At 35.1% G+C, this 20,303-nt stretch overlaps 1 protein-coding gene across 1 annotated transcript; it reads left to right on the top strand.

The window, feature by feature from the left end:
* The first annotated feature begins 1,644 nt into the window (after positions 1–1,644).
* Positions 1,645–20,011, top strand: LOC126734878 (zinc finger protein OZF-like). The gene is made up of 4 exons (XM_050438697.1): positions 1,645–2,535; positions 5,406–5,558; positions 11,146–11,324; positions 11,380–20,011. The coding sequence occupies exons 1-4, from the start codon at positions 1,942–1,944 to the stop codon at positions 11,705–11,707; spliced, it is 1,254 nt and encodes a 417-aa protein (XP_050294654.1). The 5' UTR covers positions 1,645–1,941; the 3' UTR covers positions 11,708–20,011.
* The last annotated feature ends 292 nt before the right edge of the window (positions 20,012–20,303 follow it).

Genomic DNA, 20,303 nt, shown 5'->3' with positions numbered 1-20,303 from the left:
TCATTGATGCCCCCAAGCTTCAGTTCACACCTAAAAGTTTCCCGAAGTTTCACATACAGTTGGAAAATCTGCGCCTAGATACTTCAGCGCTAAACCCAATTATCCCAGTAGAAAACAGCACATCAGCCGACCAGTATTATATACCAAGCCTGTGGACAACCGCTCTGTATATTGGTCTTATAGCCGCAGTGCTCTTTTACCTTGTTTACAAGAGAAATATCTGTTGGAAACGGACCAGAATTAATGTCGAAGATCGTACCCTTCAAGATATTCCCCTACAGCCAAGATGCCCGAGAGTAAATCTTCCAGGGGATGCTTCGTTCTAAGAGGGGAGGAGTTATATATTATATCCCTATTTAACTTATAAGAAACTGTACAATACCAACCAGCTTGCCGAATCATCATTTTGCCTTTTCCTATTTTCAGCATTTTATAAGCTTTAGCTTTTATTGTACGTAAATTTATTATTTAGTCTAGAATTAACTCTGTACTGTATAAGACATATCTAATTTGAATAAAGTTTTTTCAAAAACAGAGTTCCGTAGTATCGTTACATAATTTATATTCGCTCGACTCGAAGTGATAAGACATGCATAAATTAAGAATTATTATTTATTCAAAAGTTATTTTTTGGGATATTTGTAAATATAATTGTTATTGGGAGATTGCGGCTTTTTTCCTACATCGCTTAAACGCTTAGACTATATTATACTTGTCTTTGGCAACCGGCCAATCTTTGACAGTCTGGACCTTTGCCTTGTCAACCGTAATTTCTTGACTAGAAAAGACGTGACCCAATTACTGCACAGTCCTTTGAAACAGATGACATTTCTTTTGGATCAACTTAAATTCAGAATCTCGTATAGCCTTAGGAACAATTCTTCTAGATTTTTCATGTGATCCTCAAAGGATTTTCCTACCACAATAATGTCATCAAGTTATCAATGTCGGTTTATTAATCATGGAATTAAAACCATTCTGATGCATGATATTTAAATAAATCGCTACAAATTCAGAATATTAAAGTTTATATCCCCTACAAAAATTCCTAGTTCTTGATTTTTTCCGGGTTAGAGTGATTTTAAATCCTGTAAAAAGTCTTGTTTATCTGTTGAGGGTAGTCTATTAATACTGCTTATATATAATAAATGCTTTAGATTTGTTAATTAGTATTCATAGAAATTTATTACTACCGACATTAATGATGCTATATTCCTGCAGTAAATCGTTTTTGACCTATAGAATAAATCCACCGCTCTCATTTATTTGACTCTCATTGTAAATTATATTGTACCCATTAATCTTAAGGTTTTTTAAGAATATTAATTTCAATTTAAAGTCAATTTAATAGACTTTCCTGTCTTTTCTATAATATATATTCCATTCTTTATTTCATGGTAGCATTAGTTACGGATCTGTAAGAACGCACACGTGTGAATAGCCTCTTTCGTACGTAATAAGATTCTGGTTTTGCTTCTTGTACTGGGTGAAACAAATGGAAACGTCATAAGCAAACATAGGCGGTTATGTCAAATGTAGAAAACTTTCCCCACGTCTAGGAATTTTTCGATGTTCTAGTCTAGAGATATATCCTTATATAGAAAAAATCATTTACAATTACGTGCCGAACTCTTAAGATTATGTTTATATTTATACGATAAAGTATAATTAAACTCCCGAATAATTATATTTCTAAAAAAAAATTTCGGAAATTGTATGGAAGAGTGACAACATTGCCGACGTATTTGCATGCCCGTCACCTGACATAACCGTCATTCATAAACATCAAAACACAAAACAGCTGTTTAGAGATCTGTAATAATAATTTGGGGATATGACCTGACTGTGGTTCTAATTTTTAATCTGAATTCAAAATTATTTAAAACAAAATGTGACTTTCATTAGTCCTTTTAATAAAGTGATGTTTTTGGATAACTCAATATGAATAACAACAATATTGGAAATCCTGCAGAGACAGGGTTGTGGAATTTAGATACAGGTTTAGCCCACACAGGAGACATTTCTTTAAAACCAAGACCTTATTTTCCAGTTGCAGCCACCTGTCTCTTAAATGATCCTACACTAGTTAATAACTTCACAAGTCATCATTGTGCTATACAAGGTTGTGCATGTGCTGGAAACCTTAAAACATCAAATGGTATATTGAGCCATACTGAGGATCATTTTTTAAGACTTGGGTCTGCAGACTTACTAGATACAGATGAGAATCATAAAATTCAACTACCTTCTCAGTTACTGATAAAGGAACCTGACAAATTTAAAGTTGAAGAAAGGCCATATAAGTGTGAGCAACCTAATTGCAATAAGACATTTTTATTAAAACATCATTTAGCAAACCATGAAAAGATACATACTGGGGAGAGGCCTCATGTTTGCAAGCATTGTGGCAAAAGTTTTACTCATAAATACTGTTTGAATACACATTTAGTGTTGCACACCAAGGAGAGACCACATCAGTGTTCTGAGTGCAATAAGAGATTCACATTAAAGCATCATCTGATAAGCCATATCAATGTAAGATTTTCAGATATTATTTATTAAATTTTTTATAATGTTAGTGTCCAACTTTGTGCTAAACTTTTAATTAGTATATTAAATATTGCTCAACCCAGAAAGTTATTTTTAAGTATACCAGGAAGTGTAGCAAAACATAATCAATATAGGAAACACCTTCAAGTAGCTGTAATTTTTTCTATAATGAAATCCTTTTAAAGCCTCTAAAACTGACCTGTAATTTAGCTCTAATAACTTTGTTAGTCACACAATCAGTTTAGCACAGTGAAACAAAAACCATATCATAAAATGTTTTCCTGTTTTTAAGGGTTTTTACTAAAAAAGGGTATCTGGAAACTGAGTAAAACTATATCAATTTAATTAATATTTTTTAATGTTAGGATTCATGCAAAGAAAAAATAAATTTCTTTTTAAATATTAAAAGTGTTGCTTTGTAAGGTTTAAATAAAAATAATAATAGAAAGTCGAAAGAAAGTATGGTCAAAAACACAATTCTTAGAGGCATCCTTTAGAAATGTAGAGCTCCATGGGAGCTGCTATAAGTAAGTTATGTATGTATATATTTTTCATTTATTTTCTTGGAAGCTACCTAAATCCAGGAGATTGTCCACATAATCTAGAAGCACCTGAAAAAAAGAGGAAGAAGGATAATTTTGATTTTGTATGTATCAATTGTTTTTGTTCAATATTGGGCAATTTGTCAGAAAATTTTATCGGGTTTCCAAAACATTTTAAGTATTTTACAACATGCAAAAGCTAATTTGGCACATAAACAGCTGTTATTTTTACAAGAAGCAAATGCAATATACAGGGTGTCCGGAAGCTAGATGCAATCCTTTAAGGGGGTGATAGCTGACTTAATTTCAAACATTTTAAGCTAAATATGTGTAGGTCGAAATTTGTTTATAAATTTTTTATGGCAATTTTTGCATTTTTCTCAAGAAATATCAAAATTTCACACTTAAACGGTATAGAGCGCAAGTTACAATTAGTATCGGAGTTTCAAAGTTTATTTTGTTTTGTCTAATGTGTATTAATAAAAATATGATCAATTCCAAACTTCTGTGTAAACTTATACCTAGAAAAAATAGACACATTGAAACGCCCTTTATTTTTAGATATCACTCATGCCAATGCCTGGCCAATTCTCAGAATTATGGCCTCTTTTGTGCGGCAGGTCATGTAAACAAAAATTATTAGACTGAGATCTCTCATAAGCCTACTAAGCATTAGAGCCTCGATTGTGGGGTTATTTTAGGTTTCAATGTTAAATCAAACACAATTTTGTTTAAACTATTCATTGTTTATGTTCAAAATGCAATCCATTATTTCTAATACAGGCACGAGCCCTTTTTGTTACTTTGGTGGTGGTTACTCTTATAGTCATATCTTCTTTCATCCTGTCAAATGCTTCATTTATTTTGCGAATCAACTCTTCTCTTGTTCTTATTTCGGTGGTGTATACAAGCTCCTTCACCCGGCCCCATATGAAAAAATCCAACGGAGTTAGGTCAGGCAATCAGGGAAGCCAAGGAAAGGTTCCGCCTGTACCGATCCAACCGTCCGGAAAACAGTCGTCTAAGTAATTCCTGACAGCCAAGGACCAATGCGCTGGACAACCATCTTGCTGAAAGATTATTGATCTTTCTCGTTCCAATAATCCAGCTTCGTCTAGAAGAACGGGGATATTATTTTGTAGAAAATCTAAATAGTTGGCACCATTTAAATTCTCTGGTAGAAAATGTGGCCCAATAATAGTCCTGCCTATTACTGCGGCCCACACATTGACCGAAAATCTGTTTTAAAATGATTTTTGTTTTTTCCAGTGCAGATTTGCATCTTTGGCAGCCCATTCGTGGAGGTTGTGGAAGTTGGAAATACCCTCCCTGGAAAAATTGAACTCGTCTGTCCACAAGATACTTCTTAAGAATAAAGGGTCCTCAATGTCCATGTTCAATAAAAAGTGGCAGAACTGAATTCGTCTTGCAGGGTCTTCTTCTTGTAAGCCCTGCACCCCCTTACCATGAAAGGGATACTGTCCATCTTTCTTGATGGTCGTCCACACCTTCCATCTAGAAAGGCCAAGGTCTACAGCTACTTTTCTGACGCTTGCAGTAGGGTCTGCGGTAAAAACTTCCAGTATTTGCTCCTCAATTTCTACATTATTATGGCCAGGCTAGTGCTTCTGGGTCCAGTATATCTTTCCCAAATATTGCCTTTTGCGGTACAAGGCCTCACAGTTGCAAATGACATGACGGATTGTTTCTTCTATTCAGGTGTCCTTTAAGGGCCATGTGTCCTGTTCTGATACCTATCAGTGTTCTGAGTTTGTTTCTCCCAAATGTAAGGAGGTCTCTAGTATATGTTTTCGTCTAACTGGAGTACATCTTCTGCACTTATTCGTCTTGAAACAGGATCAATTCACCTTAATCTTTTAATTTAAAACCATTTTAAACTTTTCAATTAAAATCTTGAATATAAATGAAAATTGTTTGCCTAAAATCTGCTTTAATCGTCAATTATCACTTATCAATAAATCTAATTCCAAATACAAATATCTGGGAGGCTCAAGTCAGAGAGATATTCAATGCAACTTTAATGGCAGGCTTTCACTTCAAGAAAGACACAAACTCCTTCAGTGGTATGTGCTCTCAAGAGATTCTAAACATAGCTCAAAACTCTAGCTACATGATATTTTATTGTATATTTTCTTACAAGTTTTAACTAAATTCATATTTCTTATAATAATTGGGATCACATGGCCTCATATCACATATTAAATTTTTTGTAAATGAATGTAAAACTTACTTTCTTAATTTTATTTTTGGTACTCTAAATAAAATAAGTTAACCTTCTTAGTTTTTTTCTAGGTTCATAAAAGGGAACGACCATTTTTTTGTGGGGAATGTGGGAAGAACTTCCCTTTAAAGAAGCAGTTAATAACCCATGAAAAATATCACAGAGGAGAGAGACCTTTTGTTTGTAAAGAATGTGGGGACACCTTTGCCCAAGAAAATCATTTGGTAAGAATAAGTCGTTGTTTAGAAGTAATACTAGTATTATTTTAATATATGTAATAACATTTTGATGAGGACATATAAAAAAAACAATTTGTTCAAAATTATTAGCAAAAGAGTTTAGTATTTCAGTACCACATTTCCTTTACTTTTTGTATTTATTATTCGTTCTTAAATTGCCTTAAGAAATTGAAATGTAAAGAGAGTAAGATTCTGAAATATTCTTTTAAAATTCACTTTAAAAACATATAAAAACATCCTTGAATAATTTTATAATATTTTTATATTGTCAGTTTCAATCAACTTGGGATTGATGCATGCACTTTAAAATATATTTAGTTTATTATTCTGAATCTTATAAATCCTAATATCATGAAAATGATGATCTCCATTTAAATTTTTGCTTGTATTAACTTAACAAATTCAGTTAAAAACACTTTTATTTTCTTTCTATTTTTACTATTACGAGTTTTACTTTCCTTCCATATACAGTGTTTCCACATTAATAGGTACAACCATCTATAAAAATCAAAATATAGATGAGCTTATGAGAGTTTGTAATTAGCAAGGGTTTATACAGTACATTTTTTTTTATCTCGGCTCATAGGGTTTTACGTATACTATTTTCAACCCCATGTCAGAACCTGTTCTATTTAATCGATAGGATTGAAACTTGAAACAAGTGAAGTTTAAGTTCAAAATCCCATTGTTTTGCAAAAAAATTTGCGAGAAACCTATTTAAAATAAGTTTTTCTGATGAAAAAGTTTACTTTTTCTGCACCTCGTAACTTTCATTACCTTTACACTTCAAAGCAGGTAGACAAATATCTGACAATGACACAAAATAATTTCCTCAAAATCTCAAAAATATATTTTCAAAAATCAACAAAAACAAATAAAACCTTTCAAATAAATTGTTCAAAGTGACCTCCAAATTGAGCCAAACAAAAGCCCAGACAATTGTAGAAATGTCTTCTAACATTTAGGAGCTGCCGGGGAGTAATGGTACGCGAAGCCTCGATAATTCTATTACGAAGTTCTTCGATATTGTTGGATCTGCCTTTAACAATATCAAACACTTTCGATGATAGATAGCCCCAATAAAAGTTATCTAAAGGTGGAAGATTGGGGCTTCGCGCCGGCCATTTAGATGGCCCAAAACGTCCAATCCAGCGTCCTGGGAACGTGGCATTCAAAAACTCGGTAACAGTCGCTGCACTATGAACGGGGGCTCCATCATGTTGAAAAATTATCCTGCCATTCTGAACAGCGTTTCCTAATGCGGGAATGACCTGCACCTGAAGTAATTCTAAATATTTCGCAGTATTCAGGCTACCCTCTATGAAAAATGGCCCAATTATTCGATCTCCAAGAATTCCTGCCCACACGTTAAGTTTCTGTCTTGTTTGGGTATGCGTTTCCTGGATGACGTGAGGATTTTCTTGCGCTCATATTCGAGTATTTTGTTTGTTGACTGTACCATTTGTACAGAAAGTACTTTCGTCTGAAAATAGTATTTTGTTTGTAATTTTGGGGTCGTTGTTAATTCGTTTTATCCACTGTTCACAAAACTGCATTCTAAGAAAATAATCATTAGGCAAGAGTTCTTGAACATTTCTAACTTTAAAAGATTTGTGTTTTTTTTTCTGATTGCCTTATAGCGACTACTCCTACTTTTTCCAGTAACTTCTGGTAACTTTACGGTAACTTCAAACTCAGTAAGACTATTTGTTGGATTTTCTTCAACGGCCAAGCATACCTCCATTTTAAATTCTTCGTCTACTACAGTTTCGGTTCTTTTTCGTTTTAAGTGAGAACTGGCGTACATCCAATCGTAATAAATTTTTCATGAAACCGTTGTACAGTTGATCTAGACGGGACGGGACGGTTAGGATAAGATACGGCAAAATTATCTACCACTTCTTACGCCGACATTCCTCTAATGTAGTTTGAAACCATCTCAATACGTTCCTCCGTAGTGTAAATCGACATTTTAAAGAGTTTTTGAACAATTTCAATGGAGCAATTTAAAAATTATTTTGTGTCACTGTCAGATATTAGTCTACCTGCTTTGAAGTGTAAAGGTAATGAAAGTTACGAGGTGCAGAAAAAGCAAACTTTTTCATCAGAAAAACTTTTTTAAATAGGTTTCTCGTAATTTTTTTTGCAAAATAATGGGATTTTTTAAAGTCTGTTAACTTAAACTTCACTTGTTCCAAGTTTCCATCCTATCGATTAAATAGACCAGGTTCTGACATGGGGTTGAAAATATTACACGTAAAACCCTATGAGCCGAGATAAAAAAAATGCACTGTATAGTAAAAATATATTATTCTATCAACAACTCTGTATATTCTTCTATCATAAACAACACAGACAGACGATTTACAATAATTCGGTTTTGAGAAACAGTGAACCAAATGCGGTTAAATAAGGATGGTGATACATTATCCACGTATTAAATAAGGAGGAAGCTATATCGCCTGTTCCAGACGGTACACCCAAGCGTCGTCTACAAAACGTCAAAAACTAGGCAATCCACTATATTCACACGTCAAACGTCAGCGTCGTCAACTTCATTACCGTTATTTAATATATTTTTTGTTGGTAACACTAAAAATGAGTGACCAACATGAAAAGGACACAACCACTATAAAAATGGCGGCCACCAGGCAGTGGTCATTTTTATTGAAATAAAACGCACACGTTGGTTTCTAAACATAGACTAACTTTATTATCAACAAGAGTAAATTTCAAGAGGCAAAAATGTATAAAACAGATGTGGCCCATAGAAGGGTTTGCTGGAACCTTTCCAGTGGCGTAACAGATTAAGAATATTTTAAGCTATTTCAACACTCCCACTAGCGCAAAATATGTACAACTTAATCTAACCTTACAATGCCTAACATATTTAGAAAACTGTAATGCTTGTTAGAACTGTTTTTTGTTTGTTGAACAGACTTTTTGTTAACATATCAGCGGGCATATCAGTTGTCGGTAAGTATTTTAAATCAATCCAATTGTTAGCAACAGCTTCTCTAACAAAATGATGTCTTTCATCTATGTGTTTCGATCTATTATGAAAAATAGGATTAACAGACAACTTTTGTGCACTCTGATTATCGTTTTATAACCTTACACAATTTTACACGCTTCCAGTTAACTCTGAAAGAAGATTTTTTTTTTATTTTTTTATTTATTTACTGACCTTGTGCTGAGCACATTTAGTCACGAGTTCCAATTGGAACAACCTCTATAATTAAAAACTAAATCGGACACTCACAACCAACCATGCCAAATCTGGGACTCGAACCCAGAACCATACGACTGCTAGGCAAGCACATACCAACCGCGCTGCCAGGGCCGGCTGAAAGAAGATTTTTCAAATAAATCGCTTCTTTCGTAGCCTCTGAAATTGCCATGTACTCAGCCTCAGTACTTGACAACACAACGGTGTGTTGCTTCCAAGCTTCCCAGGATACTGCAGACCCAGAAAGTTTAAAACAAAATCCTGTATAAAACTTCCTGTCACAGGAACTACTTACCCAATCGGCATCAACAAAACCTTCTAGTTCTTCACTATCCTTGCTAAACTTTAAACCAAGTTTCTTTGTTTCTTTTAAGTACCCAAGAACCCGTTTGGCTTGGTTCCAATGACTTTCGTTAAAGCAATTAATAAATTGGTTTAAATAACTAACCGAAAATGCAATATCAGGTATCGTTAACACCATAATAATACCTATTAATTGCTGATATGGCATTTTTTCTAGATTTTTTCTAGAAGTATTTACAGGATCCTTAATTAGATTAACATTTGTCTCTAAAGGTGTAGCTACAGTTTTAAAATCAAGCATATTAAATTTGTTAAGTAAACTATCAATATACTTTTCCTGATCTAAAGTAATACTACTGCTACTTTTATCAACCATTACTCTCATTCCAAGACAATCTTTAACCTGTCCTAAATCCTTAACATTAAAAACTTGTCCTAATTTACACTTTACATTGTTCATTTTCGAAAAACAAAAAAATCGTCCACGTACAGCGATACAATGATTACAATGGTTAAAAAATTACCAGAACCCTTTGTATATAAACAAGGTTCATATTTTGACCTGCTATATCAAGAAATTCATCGACACTTGTGTACCATGCCCTCGAAGATTGTTTTAACCCATAAACTGCCCTTTTCAACTTTAAAGCCATATCGTGACAAGTGTAACCAAGATGTTTTATAACCCTCGGGTATGACCATAAAAACATCTTCCTTTAGAAAGCTGTTTAAAAAAGCAGTTTTTAAATCTAAATGGGATATGTCTAAATTTAGTTTTGCAGACAAAGCCATTAACAATCTTAGAGTGCAGTGTCGCCCAACTGGGGAAAAAGTTTCGTCATAATCGATACCTGGTTTTTGCGGAAAACCTTTTGCAACTAAACGAGCCCTGTATCGCACATTATTTTCACTGTCACTGTTTCTTTTAAAAACGCACTTGCACTGTACAATAGTCTTTTCTTGTGGTATGTCCACCAGCTCCCACGCGTCGTTTTCTTCAAATGATCGCAGTTCCTCTGCCATTGTAGCTTGCCACAATTCTTTATCTGGTCTCGATAAAGCAGCTTCGACCGTCGTTGGATCGTTTGCCAAATCGGAACTGCCCAAGCACAAATAGCTTACACCACCATCGATCTGCATGGGCTTAGGAACTCGTTCTGACCTTCGTACCGCTCTCGAAATATCTTGAGAATCACCATCCATTTAAGAACTGTCACTATCAGTAGGATTATATAATTCCCCTGAACTTTGACTTTCTATATCAGTTTCACTCTCGAAATCTCCCACTGAAACTGATATTTCTTTCGCACTAATATTTTCCAAAGGCACCTCTGTATTTACTGACATGCTTGTAGGATTTTCCACTACAACATCATCGATTACATAAACATCTATAAAACGTATAAAACAGATGTGGTCCATAAAAGGGTTTGCTGGAACCTTTCCAGTGGCGTAACAGATTATGAATATTTTAAGCTATTTCAACAATTTTTGGGTATCGTGACCATATGTATTAGCAGTCCAGGTATATTTATTAAGTTCATGGGTATGTCACATTCTACAAAACATGCAACCGTTTACCAGACAGTTGCATTTTGGCAGCTAGTCCACAACTGAACATATGACAGTCCCACTTCAAAAGATGGAGCCGTTGAGATTGGATGCCAAACGACACAAACGCCATTTCTTAAAAAATGTTTTAAGGAATCCCCATTCTAGCAACATCTGTTAATATTTTTAGATATATTTAGGGAAACAAATTTTAATTTGACTTTTTTTGAGTCGTATCACGTTTGTTCAACTAAGCAATATTCTATTTAGTACAGACGGAACGGCAAATCAATATTTTACAGTTTGTTCATTCACCTACTGCCTGATGTCCCACTGTGCGTTATCTGAGGAAAATAGGGTTCACCGCATTTTAACACAGGATCGCCTTTTTTGATCACATTAAAACTGTTTGCCCTATTAGTCCTTGAAGATCGCTAATTTATTAATTATATGCAATAATAAATATTCTTACCAACTTTTTCTTATAAGGTTATGCACTTAAGGTTCCATGGCTCAACTTGTCCTTATGTATGTCGAGACTGTGGTGCCACATTTACTCGCAAATTTGAACTCGACAACCACGAGCGACTTCATGGAAAAGAACCCTTGGTTTGTGGAACTTGCAACAAAGAGTTCTTGCAAAAGAGAACCTTAATGCAACATTTAAAGTAAGTTTATTATTTTTTGATTCATGAACAGCACGTTTAAAGGTGCAACTTTTAGAACTCACGAAACAAAAACCTGCCGTTACTGCGGTGAACAATTTCCGAAACCACAAAATTCGAACGAGAGTTTTGTCCATTTTTGTAGCGGAGACAAAAAATCGCAATTAATCAAACCAGGCGTAAAGCAGAAAACGTTGAAAGTGCCGAAGCCTAACAAAAAGTTCTTTTGTGATATTTGTTTTAGAAAATTTGGCGCCAAACATGGACTAACGCAGCATAAAAAAAGGCAGCACAGTATTGGCGGAAATATATTTTCATGCCATATATGTAGTAAGAGTTTTCGAGATAAGAATGAGTTAATTAATCACAAACATAATATATTATAAGAGACTGTAGGTTAAAAATTTTACATTTTAAAATTCACTTTCAATTAATCTTAAAGTGTTGTACAAGGAAAATTTGAAACTCGAAATCAATCGCACATTAGGTGTACTCAATTACAGGCCTGCTTTTTTTAATGTTTTGCCCAAAATAATCGATGCATAGGGGAATGTCGGTAAATTGTGCGCACCTAAGAAAAAAACCTTGGTATTTTAGTAAATATGTCATATAAAAATTTAGAATTTGGATCAGATGTTCTTCATTTTGTGTACTATAAGCCGAGCGAATCAGTATCAAAAAATATATTGTAAAATTAAGGACAAGATTGAATGAAATCTTGCCGTGCGCACGATTACCCAGTGGTTAATTGGGCGAACCAGTCAGGGTAAGGCCGTCGTCCCACCAAAGATACACGACAGCGACGCCACATCTCCGCGATGTCGCCAGCGTGTATCTTTCGTGTCGAACCCATGTTTTAAAATCATTTTGTCCCCACCGACGCTGCGCCGAAGACACATCCAAAAGCATGTCGCCTTCGTGTTGCCGGGAGACTGGACGTGTCAGTTGCGAAGCAACATTCAAGCTGTGTGTGTTGGCGTTTTTTTTCATTTATCGAAGTTTTGTTTTTTTGTTTATCATGGTACAACAAAATGCTGAACTGGATTTTAATGGATGTCTGTGCAGCTCCTTAGCAACAACAAACATTTTTTTTTTCTCAATAAAAGGATGCACACACCATGTTCTTTTTTTTGCCATTTTATTTTTTTTTCTATTCGCAAATACCAATACATTGCAACCACATCCTCGTCTTCACTCGATGACATTTTGAACTAAACTGAACAACTAAACGTAGGAAACACGAAACGCGTATCTTTGGTGGGGCCACTGCATGTCGTCTGAATGTGTCCAGTCGAAATCGTATCGCCTTCGCGTCGCCGTCGCGTATCTTTGGTGGGACGACGGCCTAATTGTGCGCAAGCAGAACATGGTAAATTAAAATAGTCTAATAGGAGAAATAAAAAACATATTGCGTTATATATTCATTAGGATCCAAAAGACATAAAAATAATACAAATTAAACATCGCAAAAATCGCAAACCTTTCCTTCCTTTGTTGATTCCGGGGAATCGACACCAGTGCAAAGGCCATGAGACATTGAACATTGAATTCAATATTTATCTTTTTTTGGTTGTGTCATCAAAAATTACGCATCTCTTCATCGTTTACATTCATGTTCATCACATAATTGACTATCGGAGATAGACTCGCCCTCTTCAAAAACTTTTCTTTTAACCCTTTTTTTACTTTTACTAGATGATCTAAATTTAGCTTGCTTAGCCTTTTTTTCTAATGTTTATTTTGTTTCCTTTACTTTTTTCTCCAAGGCTGTCTGTCTTTCTTTTTTCTTTAATGTGGCGACTAACAAAATTTCTTTACTTCGGGTTTCTGTTAAAATGACATTGAACTTTCCCTGTACATCAGGTACTTTGAGGAATTAGATTCAATTCCTCAAATAACACTTTAAGCTGCGAGCGACTGGAACTGGTATTTAGAAGGGAACTTTTTTGTGCAGAAGTTGAAGTAGTGGAGTCTAATTCAACTTGCTGAAAAGCTGTGGAAGTGCTTGGAACAGGTGTTTCTGGTTGAATTTGAGAGACGTTTTCCGAATTTGGATAGTATAACAGGTAGTTGTCACATTGTCGATTAAAAGCTGCTTTAAGAGGACCATAAAATGTTAATCCAAAGGCTGTAAGCGATGCGAGGTATGTGGTGGTATTGTTAGCACTTCAATCCCATTCAGCCTACAGAATTCTTAAATTTGTGAAGAAATGTGGCTTGAGTGATTACACCAAATATTACCGAAACTGGTTGATCTGTGGAAGGTTTAACAATTTTTTTTTAAATGCTGAAGCCACTCATAAAATAACTCTTCATTGCTCCAGCCGGATTTAGAGCAACTATACTTTGCATGCGGCGCGGCGGTCCGTTTTTCTCCAAAAAAATCTTATCATCTTTGAAATAATACTTTTAAGAGTTTCTTTAGGTTAGCAAAGAATTGGTTAATCTGTTCCTCGTTGAACGCAGATATTCAGTTTATGCTTGTTGGTTCAGGATTTCTTAGCGATAACTCATTGTTCCTTTCTAAAAATTGATAGTACCAATTTTTACCTGCCATTTTCGTTGTGTCGTTAAAGTTGTTTGGGATGTTGTTGGCTAATGCGAAATCATATGCTAGTCGACGACGTTCAGTTCTGGTGACACCATCAAACAACTTTGCCATTTTTAACTCATGACTTGCTAGACTCTTTTCTTGGTCTTCTGAAAAAGTAGAATGACGTCCCATGTGAGGCCCACTTATATCACGCCCTTCATCATAGTCCTTCTTTCTTTTGCGAATGATAGATTCGGGAATTCCAAACCTCCTTCCGGCATCTCTAATTGCGCCACAATTCTCGACAAATTTTAATGCTAATTTCATTTTTTCTGTATCCCAGGAGCCCTTATTTGATTTGCGATTATATTTTGGCATCTGAAACAATTAAAAAAAAAAAACATTGTATTTCAACAAAAATAAATTTAAAAAGTCGGGTAGTTGTGCGCACTGCAAAATTTATGAAGGCGATCTCTAAAATTGTTCATAACATCACGGAGGTTCTGCTGAGGGATTCTTTTGATTTCCTGACGGATTCTCGCCTTCAGTTCTTCAAGAGTACGGGGCCGGGGTTCTTCGAAAACTTTGCTTTTTAGATGGCCCCACAAGAAAAAATCCCAAGCAGTAAGGTCAGGTGAACGGGGGGAGGGGGGGGAAGGAATGAATCCGTTCCGGGATATTACTCGGTTTGGGGAAACTTCGTTAAGGAGATACATACTCACAGGAGCCGCGTGGCTTGTGGCTCCATCTTGTTGCCTCCATCTTGTTGCCTCCAACTGTTGCCTTGGCCAAATGGAGAGGTTTTTGATGGATTTCTTGAAGGTTTTCATCGCTCCAATACCTAAAGTTTTGCTTGTTAACGAAGCCGGAGAGATGGAAATGCGCCTCGGTGTGAAGTTTGTCGTTTCCTTCCATCATTTCTATAAGCGTTTCACAAAAGTGCCATCCAAGAGCGCAGGAGTTCTCAATGATTTCGCACTGCCACCTCTTCTGTTTCCCGTTTCACCGATGTTTTCACAGATTTTTACCCATAACTTTATTGAGTTAACAGAAGGCACGGGACGGTTACGATTAATTTAAAAAATGAACACGGAAGCGGTTGAATAATTATCGCTTTGATAAAATGCCTTTACAGCGAAGGAGCGCTCTTGCTGAGACCACTGTTCCATGGCAACTGAAATGCTTTTGACGGGCAAACACAACGGTAACGTTGACAACTCGCCCCACTCACTTTTAGGCTTCACGCGCTTATTTTAAAATTGCAGGTTTGACTGCCGCACCTTCGAGTTCTTTGCTTCAACTTCAAGCTTTTTTGCAGAAAAAAAATGAACCTATTCATGTCAATCAATCTAAAAGTATTTATTTTTCTGGCTTGGCTTATGATGGTATGCCAGTCTTGAGGCACAAAGATATGTGGTTAATATTTGTGATCTATTTCCTCCACGGTAAAATCTGAAGATGCGGTAATATAATTACACAGCAATGATAGCTTAATGTTATGATTCTGTACTCCGCATTGATCGGAATACTTAATAAGTCATTTTGATTTAACGAAATGCTCTATATAAAATAAGATAAAAGATCCTACCTTAGAATTTCTCCTTGAAGTTTTTCCTAATTTACAGTGTGTCCCACTTAAGGATTAGCCACCCCTCTAAAATTTTTGTTTCTTGACCAATTTTCAAAAACTTTTTTTGTTGGATAGATGGTGAAAAATGGCACTTATGAGCCAAGTTCGACATTAAGAGAAAGCAGGTCATGGCCTACTGTATTCAAGTTTGAAGTGCGAAAAAACGAGAAGTAGTATTAGCGATATTTATTTTTGAAAAATGGTACTGGATTATTGTTCAGGACCACTTAAGACATAAGTGTACCAAATTTGGTTATGATAGTATACAGGGTGTTGAAATAAATTGGAGTCAAATTTTTAAAAGGCGCAATAACATTCTTAATCAAATACGAATATTTTTTAAAATTTTTGGCTAATTAGTCTTGAGAACACAAAGGTTGGAAATATCCTTCAATAAACAACAATCGACCATATTATCATACTATTTTGGGCTCAATTTGTTTGTTTTTTTATGAGTTTGTTTGTTAAATTCCATAGATATGATTGTGTCTGGTTAAAAATTATTTTGTGGGAATTTTACCCAAGTATGCTATGAAAGAAAATGTTCCTGACAGTTTGTCAAAGTTTTCATGCATTTAGTTCATTTTGACTGCTTGTCGAACAATTATGGGTGATTATAATTTAAACGAAAGAGTTGAAGTAGTGCGGCTAGCTGGCGATGTTAGAACATTTCGTGAAGCTGCAGCGAAATTTAACAGGAAACATCCTGGTAAAAACATCCACCATCCAACAATAGCCAGAATAAACTACGGGTTTGATCAGTCTGGTTCAGTAGGCGGAGTACGTCCTCATTTACATCGTAATCGAGCAAGTAATAATAACCAAATAATTCTTGAATACTTTAATGCTACTCCGCAATCTAGCATTAGAGTCGCTAGTGCCAACTTAAATATTTCCAAAAGTTGCATTGCGAGTGTTTGGCTAACCCTACATTTTTGAAAAATATTTTATACACCAAACGCAACAATTACTACAAACGGCATTGTGTCATCTCAAAATATTAAAATGTGGAGTAACGTAAATCCCCATTGGGTGATACAATGTAAAAGGCAGTATTCGCAGAAAATTAATGTATGGTGCTGTATCTTGAACGAACGTATAATCGGGCCGTTTTTCTTTAATGAAAATCTAAATGGACTTAATTTTCTTTGATTCCTGGAAGGTGATTTTAGTGACGTAATCGATGATTTGCCGTTAGCCGAAACAAAAAACTTACATATACAATTTGACGGTGCGCCTATCCACAATGCAGTGGTAGTGCGGAATTGGCTAAATCAGAATTATCCGAATCGATGGATAGGACGAGACAGTCCATTAATTAAGTGGCCAGCACGATCCCCCGACCTTTCTCCCTTAGATTTTTTTCTTTGGGGAACCCTTAAAAACAAAGTGTACAAATCAAGACCGCAAATTCTACATGATTTTTGTGAGCGCATTAGACAAGAGTTTAATGAAATAAGCAGGGTACAGTTAAGAAGGGTGGTAGTAAACAATAGAAGATGCATAGAAAAATGTATAAGAAATAATGAAGGACGTATTGAAGGAATTAATATTTAGTTTTGTGGCATTAATTTTTAAATTTGAGTGTTAGCAAAGATAAAATACTAGTAGTATTATTATCTTTGGTGTTAGGTAATTCCTTAAGGTAATTATTTTCAGTTTTTGCTGCTTAGCCTACATTACATTATTAAGTAACTAGTGAAGTGTGAATTGCAACCTAACAATGAAATAAAACTAAAAAACTTATAAATAAAGTTGTATTATTGTGAAGCCCAAAATAGTATTGTTATGTTATAAATATTATCCCGGCAAGACTATCCGGTTTACAGGGGCTATTTCTAGGGAGTTGAGTTTGTTCGACAGTCTTGGTTTAAGAGTTCTAAACAACAAGAACAACTCCCTAGATCTGATAGGTTCCAGAAACCCTGTTAAATTTAAAAGATGGAACAAAAAAAAGAACCTATCAGGCCGGCTTCGTGGGTTCTCTGTATGGTCAGTTGCCTCAGTCACACTCACTCACTTAGTAGTAAAACACCTTAATTTAATTTAAATAGGGTGTTTATTAAAGTCTTCATACTCAATAGCTTAATTTATCAGAAACAAGGAGTTAAATCTACATGGTAAGTAAATATAAGTAAATATACAAGTTTATAACCCAAAGGTAGATACCTGAATTCGTCAGTGATCACTTCGGAAGCATTACATAATAAGGCGTAACATTGAATTGTTTTAATTTAGATAATTATACCATAAATATAGTTACTTAAGTTTTAAATATTAAAATGAGAAAGTTATAATAAATTCATGTTAAATCATACAAAAAACATCAAAAGAAGAATATGGTTAAGATTAAAAGAATGTGCTTACGGGTCAAGTTCCATGGTGTTCTTCTTTCGGGGGCGAGAGCCCGCGATGGGCAATTTTTCACCACATAGGGCTTACGGCATGATGTGTGTTGACGGGGCTAAGGGCGGCGAAATTATTTTTCAGGCCTCAGGGCGAAATCCTCATCACTGCTGGGTCACGGCTGGCGGTTTACACTGTCATATTTAAGAAGCCCTAAGAGAGATTTCTCAATGGAAACACGGAACACCAAATAAAATGTCACCAACGGTGAAAACTACTTACGAAGTTTCGAGAGGCATCAAACTACTAAAACCCATCCTGCTTCAAAAATATTTCGTTGAAACTGAAGAAACACTAATGCATTTTAGTTTTAGATGTTATTTTAACAAAAAAAGGTGCTGGCGGAGAGAGATGATAATAGATTTATTTCAAACCTCTCTCCGTCACAGCGGGCAGCACGGTTCACTCTTGACGGACGCAGGAGCTGGAAAGACCCCCAGATGCGTCGCGGAACTGCTTAAGTAGTAGTCCAAAAGACGTCTGGGCGCAAGACCGGAGATTGAGGAACTTCACTCGTTACTTTATGGGTTTAGCCGCTATGGGCCCAACCAAAACCCATACATAGGTCACTAATAAGCAAACCATAGAGTGCCTAGTGGAAAGTACAATTACGGGCCAAATCGTAATAATTCGACACGCGGCGCCACTGGCGTCCGCTTTAGTAAACCGGTTGACCAATTCAATTGCCGTGAAATCTTCTCCATGCACAGCATATTGTAAACAATAACAAAGAATTAAAATGGTGATAATATTGATAGTGGTTTAATGAAAAATATTGGCGAATTCAATTAAGAGTCGAAGGCAATTGTAATTATGGTGGCTGTCTCAGTTTTGAAAGAAAAATTTAGAATAAAGTCATTTTTAAATATTTTAACCAAATGAATAAAAGTTAGGATTCTCCAGATCCCGTCTAAAGCGTAATTAATCCTGCAACAGTATGATAATATGATCGATTGTTGTTTATTGAAGGATATTTCCAACCTTTGTGTTCTCAAGACGCTTGCCAATTAGACAAAAATTTAAAAAATATTCGTATTTGATTAAGAATGTTATTGCGCCTTTTAAAAATTTGACTCGAATTTATTTCAACACCCTGTATACTATCATAACCAAATTTGGTACACTTATGTTTTAAGTGGTCCTGAACAATAATCCGGTACCATTTTTCAAAAATAAATATCGCTAATACTACTTCTCGATTTTTCGCACTTCAAACTTGAATACAGTAGGCCATGACCTGCTTTCTTTAAATATCGAACTTGGCTCATAAGTGCCATTTTTGACCATCTATCCAACAAAAAAAAAGAAAATTGGTGAAGAAACAAAAATTTTAGAGGAGTGGTTAACCCTTAAGTGGGACACACTGTATTATAACATTTTAAAAGTGATATTTCAAAGTTATATATATATAGCAAATATATATATATATATATATATATATATATATAGATTTAAATAATACTTCTATTTTTCTTATTATCAACCCCTTAATTTACAAGAAACAATAAAACATTCAATTTTTGTTTAGTTGATTTTAAGAAGTGATGGCGTAAGTTGATATAAAAGGCAACTTGCTGTGGTTAAACAGCCTAAAAAAAAGTCAAATCTTTCAAAAGTGGGATTTTGAGACTCGTAAAAAGATGTTTTACGGTGGTAGCGATATTTCCGTAGGTAGTCAGACCCTTCATAAGAGGTCTGTGTCTTTCGTACTTTTCCCCAGGATGAAATAATCAGTGTCCTCCAGGAAGAACCGAAGACGGAATAACCTGGAGCTACGTTTTTGTTGACTAGCTGGATTGTGTCTTGGAACACCTAAAAAAAGTATATCCAGGAACGTTGTAGTAAATCTATTTAAAACTTATGTAGCCCTCGTTCGCAATGATTGATGGGTTACCCATGCCTAATATTTTTTGCCGATAAGATATTTTAATCTCCAAGGGTTACGTATTGGTATTTAGTAGATTGTAAAATTTTAAAAAAAGAGGACTTTTGACATGTAATCAAAACCTGGTCCGTATAACTGATACCAATTTTATCCCCTGATGATGGACACTGCTGTGTCCGAAACATGTCGGGAATTTAAAAAAACTGAATCATGTTTAATAAATAAGTGGAAGGAGACTGCAGGATTTTTATTTTACCTTTAGTACAAAATTGTTTTAAATGAGTCTGTTTTTTGTTTATCACTTCAGTTCTGTTTTCTCCCTCATAGAAAATAACAAGAGTCCTGGAAATAGTATCGGGGTCACTAATGTATTTTTTAAAAATATTATTCCCTTGTAACTTGGCTTGTTGTTTGATCAAAGTCTGACACCTGGCGCACGTAAACAAATTGGCAAGTGTTGGAGAAGCAATATTTTTTGCTTTGTTATTAAATAAATGTGTATGAACCAAACACCAACAATTATATTTT

This window comes from Anthonomus grandis, chromosome 4 (genome assembly GCF_022605725.1).
Source record: "Anthonomus grandis grandis chromosome 4, icAntGran1.3, whole genome shotgun sequence".
In the NCBI taxonomy this organism is placed as follows: domain Eukaryota; kingdom Metazoa; phylum Arthropoda; class Insecta; order Coleoptera; family Curculionidae; genus Anthonomus; species Anthonomus grandis.
The sequence above is the reverse complement of the archived record's forward strand: the minus strand, read 5'-3'. Positions and strand labels throughout refer to the sequence as shown.

Coding starts and splice junctions, on each gene's coding strand:
- LOC126734878 (XM_050438697.1), top strand. CDS start 1,942: ATGAATAACAACAATATTGGAAATCCTGCAGAGACAGGGTTGTGGAAT. Junction 5,559..11,145: donor TTGCCCAAGAAAATCATTTG/GTAAGAATAAGT, acceptor TTTTCTTATAAG/GTTATGCACTTAAGGTTCCA. Junction 11,325..11,379: donor ACCTTAATGCAACATTTAAA/GTAAGTTTATTA, acceptor TGCAACTTTTAG/AACTCACGAAACAAAAACCT.